A 6,000-nucleotide genomic window follows, 5' to 3' on the forward strand; every position below is an offset into this window, starting at 1 on the left:
GCATGCAGGAGCCCGCAGAAAGCGCTTGGAGCGATTGGAGGGGGAGCGAGGGAGACATGAGCAAGATGGGTGCCCGTGTGTGCAGATGGAGGGACAGCACTGAATCATCATCCCCCAAAAAAAAAAAAAAAAAAAAGAGGGAAAAAAAAAAAAACAGGTTTGAGGAGCCGGGCACGCAGATACCAGCCAGCACCGGTGCACAGGCATCCATCTCCACGGCACAAAAGCATTTGCCCTTCCAAATGAAAGTGACATGTACACTCTTTGTTTTTTTTTTATCCCCTCTCCTTCTTTGTCTGCCTCTCTTTCTTCCCATCTTAGCTGATGTGGAAATGGAGGGTATTTGGGAGCTACTTAGATAATAACCACATCTTCCCCCCGGTCCCCCTCGTGCTTTAGAGGAGGAAGCACTAGTGGCCCTGCCATTGAGCCAGTCAGGAACCCAGCTGTGCGCGAGCCATTCGGCACAACACTATCTAGTCACTGCAGCCGCATCACTGGGGCTCTCTGAGACAAAAAGCAGCCAAAGTCAATTGTCTCTCCTGCTGAATAGCTTTCTGTTCTCTGCCATGCCTTTACTGGAGCTTTTTCAACACAAAGAAGACCCATAAGGTAAAATAATAAAGTTCAATTAAAAATATATTTTCTCCTAAAATTATAATAATAATAATAACAATAATATAATAATAATAATTATTATTATTAATATTTTGTATTAATAATAATAACCCTATTGGAATGAGAAGGCTCATTAACTTTGTCAGGGAACATTGAAATTAATGTTCCCTGTAGATTTCAGAAATGCTTACCTCCTCAGACCTAACTCTATTTACTCCAGGTAATGCTTTTAGTCAGCCTTGCATGTGGTTAATTACAGGCTCATCCTGAACTGTATTTAGTTAACGCAGTCCTTCCTAGCTGAACATTGCATATAACATAGGCGAAGCGATAAACAGGCGTGAGAGCATGTTTAGCGGTTTTCAGAAGCCAAATCAAACATGTCCAACACGACACCGACATTGGCTCGGACTGCGAGTGTAGTCCCTCCCTAATCCACTGCTTTAAACACTGGATCGCAGCATTTATCAGCCTGAATCTGCCACACACTCCCCCTCTGTCTCTCCCTCTCTCCCTCTCTCCTTCTCCCCTGCCTCTCCAGACCCCCCGTTTCTGAACCTGATGAGTCAAAGGTCAGGAAAACAACAAGTCAATACGCAGCCAAAAGAAGCGCCATGCAGCTGAGAGAGCTGTGGAGAGGGCTAAGCCTCTCTGTGGCACTCCGTGATTTAGCCTGTAATAGTTTTCTGTAATCTCTTTCTATTGATTAAACCTCACATCAAAGAGGAGTCCTGCTACAGAACCTCTCTTTTCCTGGTCAGAAATACCATATGGAGGTAATCTTTCACCTTTGTTATTCTTGCCGCTCCCGCTGCTGCTGCTGCTGTGAGCCTCTCTCCCAAGCATGAGAGCAAGACAAGGGAGTAGCCAGCAGGATAAAACAAACCCAGCACAGAGGAGAAACTGCAAAACTCATCTGAATCACAGGCCATTCTCACTCAATGCATTCATTGTCTTCCCATGCTGCCTTCAGGTAAAGAGGTACAGCATGAACGCAGCCTTTGTCCGGGAACGTGAGAGAATAAAACATTTTAATTGCCGTTTCTCTTCATGTATACAAAAAAACATCACACACTGAAGGACAAAGAACACCTCCATCCCACCGAATCTCACATGCAGCTTATCTAAATGCAAAACCAAGAAAATCTGGGAGAAAAAACCCTCCTGCTAAAAACACTCAATTTAGTGACAGGCAAATGACTTCATGCTGCCACTTAATCTCATTTCTTGCATAATGCTCTCTAATTAGCATATCAAAGTGAATTAATACTTCTAGGGCATTAGCAATGCAGAAATATGCTGTAGCTCTATAATAACAGTTCGAAGACTGCCAGAAACTTCTAAACACCCCAGAAAAGTCTTCAACATGGCTTTCCAGTGCTGGAAGCAGCACGTCTTCTTGATCTCTGCTTAAACCAAGAAAATCAAGATTAAGATCATTCTCACCGCTTTGATTTCGACTCACAACATAATACTTTTAACATAAACACGTCTGAGGCTTTGAAGCTAAACCTTATACCCACTATTCATCCGCGCACCAGACAATAAGTCGAGATAACATGATACATGTGCACAGTAATTACACCAGTGATTCTTGGACGGCTTTCAAATTTATTATTAAAAGTCATTTTCATCCAACGGTGGATCCCATGGTTAAAAGACAGCGGCCCCTGTGCCATCTGAACGCACATGAAAGGACCAAGGAAGCGCTGTGAACGGTGCGACAGGAGCCAGTGAAAGGCTCAGTGTGTGCTGGAAAAACAGGCCGGTCAACAAGGCCACCAGACCAGCTGAGCTCTGTCAATGGCTAAGAGGGGGAGGCTGTGACTCTAAACCACAGGTTAACCATGCACACACACACACACACACACACACACACACACACACACATACACAAGCTTGTTCTCCCTCTCCATTCTGTCTCGTCTCTTTCTCACACACTTATTCCCTTACACTGTTTTCACACATGAACGTATAGTGTTCTTTTTTTTTTTTTTGATCATTCTCATTTACTTTTTTGTGCCACTTCTATTCAAGCTCGGGTCAGAGTAGTAACACTCAAACCAAAGACAAGAAACAAACTGCTAAAACATGTGATTAAAGTCATGTGGATGTTACTGTAATGTAAGTTCAGGTGTGAAAATAAAAATCAACTATTAAGTCTTTTTTCTTTCTTTTTTTTTTTTTACTAAGGTTCAACAGACGCAGCAGTGCTGTACTGGAAAACATTTTCACGTTAAATCAATCAGCGCGTACAAAATAAAAGCTAGCATCTTATGAGATGTGAGATCTCTCACACACACACACACACAGCAGAGCAGCTCGGCTCACACTGTGGACCCTCTGCACTGACCCTGTGGACAGGACACCACCTGTGTTGGGGAAGTTCATAAACTTTTATGATCTCCCCCAAAGCCAATTTCCTCATAAACCGTGCAAAGGTCACAAATCTGACAAGGCATCAGGTTTGCTGAATTACACTCAACCCACAGCATTGTTTTTTTTCTCCATACTCTTATCTGCTCCTCCTGTGAGAGATGTACTGTACAGATCACTTGAAAAAATGAATAGTGATGTACAGCAGTTTAAGTATGTGGAGCATCAAGGTCAGTACAGAGCTGTTATCACTGAAAATCAATTATGTCTTCACTTAAGAATTTAAAGGGGGTGCAGTTCATTATATGCTGCATAAACATCGTGGAAGAAGTGTAAAAACAGCAATGTGTCTGTACAAAGGTGACTTTTTAAAATATAAAATGTGAAGTTCAAGGTATATAAAAAGATGTAAGACACAAAATTGACAGTTTTAATTTCAGCTGTGTCTCATATATGTGTGTGTATATGTGCACACACACACTAAAAGTTTTCAATCCTGGTTACAGAAATTTGCAGAGCTGATGCTTTTGCATCTTTTCTTTTACAACTGCACAAAAAGAAACATTTCTTTTTATGTCTTTTTTTTTTTTTTTGCAATAATTTCCTACAAGCTGATTCTGTTGTTCACATTTTACCAGCATCAACTTGCCCTTTTTGTGAGGAAGACGTCTGTCTGCAACTGCAGAACAGTTAGCCCACTGACTGAGTGTATAGTTGTCTTCATATGTTGAGGTTGTTGTGAGGATATAAAGCATGAATTCTGTGTGATCTCAGCTATGTAGAGCATATGCTGCGGGATTTCCCCCATCCTGTTCAGTGCCAGTGTAGTGAAGCTGGAAGCTGGAGGTGAACTTTCTGCTTAAATCCAAGCAACCAGTGCTGGAGAAGATGAAACGAGAGCATCTTCCCCGGGAAAAGGAAATAATGAAAATAAATCTACCTATGCTGCAACAACACGGATGTTTCTGTGTGGCACAATGACATATTACATAAAAAAAAAAAGTGATTGATTAATTTGGGCAAAGGTCCCTTGTAATCTGGGTGCAGGGTGCCATCAGACCCCTGGGAAGTTGAGAATCTATGTGCCATTGTGTCCAGGCTCCTGTACTATTTGAGTTGATATTTTTACAGAAAGATCTTACCTGTCTTTTCTTTGATTTCACAGAGAACGCTGAAGAGTGCTGGTTTCATTCTGTGACAGTTCAGTCCATGTTTCCTGTTTCAGTATGAGAAAAGATAAAATATTGAAATAAGTTCACTGATCAATCACAATAACAAGTGAATGGATTATTTCTGATATAAAGTTTAGTTTTCACTATGTTCCAACACACAGCTCTTTCCCAAGTTAATTTGCACAAAGTTGGAAAAAAAAGAAAATACAATTATCTGTTAATTGAATTAGACCAATAATGAAGTTATATTATAAATATAATGTTATTGCTTTTTAGCCTACTGGCTTTTGTTTTCTTTTAGCCAACAGTTGTGCAGATGTATGAACATTGCTACAGGACATGTGTGCACATGAACTTTTAGAACATCAGGACCACTCTCAGTCTCACACAGGCAGGTTAAATAAAAAGCTGTTGTTCCCTTAGTGACAACTTTCTCGTGTGTTAAAGCTTTGTGAGGCAGTAAATACACCTCAGTGGAAGATTATCATTAAAGCCACTCCAGTCTATTGTTATGCATGGGGGAGTTAAGTTAAGCGGGCCACAACTCTGCAATGATGCGTTCAGCGTTTTGAGGAGGGGGGGGCAAAGTTAATAAAACATATAAATCAACCAACTTTGCTTGCGCCTCGTCCAGACTCTGATCAGTTATGGTCATTATTTGATGGAGAATGTCACCAATGTCTTGTTTTCTTCCGTCCCCGTCTGTCCCATCGTGTCCATGTGGAGGCGGCAGTGCCATGCCTCCTTGTACCGAGTGGCCGGCCAGACTAACGCCGCCGATCGACTGCATGATCCGGGCTTGATCGTCCATAGTAGCCGCTAAAGAGTCTGTGCACTGAGCCACACAAATTGAAAAACTCATATACGAAATGGGCTACAACATGTGCCGCAGACTTGGGGGGTTGACGGCTGTGGGCTTCTTCAGCGATGCAGGGCAGACACGGTGATTCTTTTTTTTCCCCCTTCTTCTTTTTTTTTTTTTAAATGAAGACTAGCAGTGATGTTTTAGCGTAAATCTTGTGTCCAAGTTCTCGCTGTCCTCTCGCTTTTTTTACGCGCGGTCCAAAGTGCCAAAACGCGTGGCTGCGTTGGTACAAAAATGCATAAATCTTTTTATCTTCTTAAAACTTCTCTGTCAAAATTGACGGTCCATCGTATCCCGCACGAATCCTCATGCCAATCTGTCTTTTCTCTTTGATTTGACGGCTGGTAGAGACAGAAACGCTCCTTGGTGATCTCTCATTTATCAGCGCTCTTCATGGGATTCCCATCGCATTTCCTCTCCAAAAATGTCCAAATCCTCCGCGTGAAGCACCGGCAACAAAAATATCCAATGTGGAAACGTGTAAACAAATCAAAAGAAAAAAAAGAAAAAAGCAGAAAAAGAAAGAAAGAAAAAAAGAAAAATCTTAGGCTTGCAGGTGTTGCCAACTATAAATGTGCAGAAATGACTCCCGCGACAACTGACAGCATTTAGAAAAAAATATATACACACAATCTACTGCACAAGGTGTCCAAATGTGACTATAAAAAATATGAAATGTACAAAAAGTTGGGGATTTCTCTTTAGAAAAAAAGCAACAGCGAGGAGAAATTAATTAGGATACAACGCTGTGTAAAGGCGATGCGCAAAAAATATCTCGCCCTGCTGAAATTTATGAGCTCCAGCCTCTGCCTGTGTGTGTTTTATGTTGTTTGATGGCAGCGGTAGTGAGCGATTGACAGTGTGCCAATGCCACTCACTCAGTGCAGACGTGTCAGAGCAGGGAACGGGGATAGAAAAAAAAATACAAAATACGAAATGAAAATGCACGCTCCGCCCTGCAGAGGAGGG

At 41.8% G+C, this 6,000-nt stretch overlaps 1 protein-coding gene across 5 annotated transcripts in view; it reads right to left on the reverse strand.

The window, feature by feature from the left end:
- The window catches only part of pbx3b (pre-B-cell leukemia homeobox 3b), a gene marked incomplete at both ends in the record, with an annotated part of 57,640 nt that extends 52,612 nt beyond the window's left edge, over positions 1-5,028 (reverse strand). For 4 of the 5 annotated variants that reach the window (XM_083978456.1, XM_083978455.1, XM_083978459.1 and 1 more), the window contains 2 exons: positions 4,137-4,210; positions 4,781-4,977. In XM_083978456.1, the coding sequence (XP_083834582.1) occupies positions 4,137-4,210; positions 4,781-4,977 (271 nt within the window). Of the gene's footprint in view, positions 1-4,136; positions 4,211-4,780 lie in introns of all 5 variants that reach the window. The other variant, XM_083978457.1, reaches the window with a different exon arrangement.
- Between the last annotated feature and the right edge of the window lie 972 nt (positions 5,029-6,000).

Source organism: Trachurus trachurus, assembly GCF_905171665.1.
Source record: "Trachurus trachurus genome assembly, chromosome: 9".
NCBI classification, from domain to species: Eukaryota; Metazoa; Chordata; class Actinopteri; order Carangiformes; family Carangidae; genus Trachurus; species Trachurus trachurus.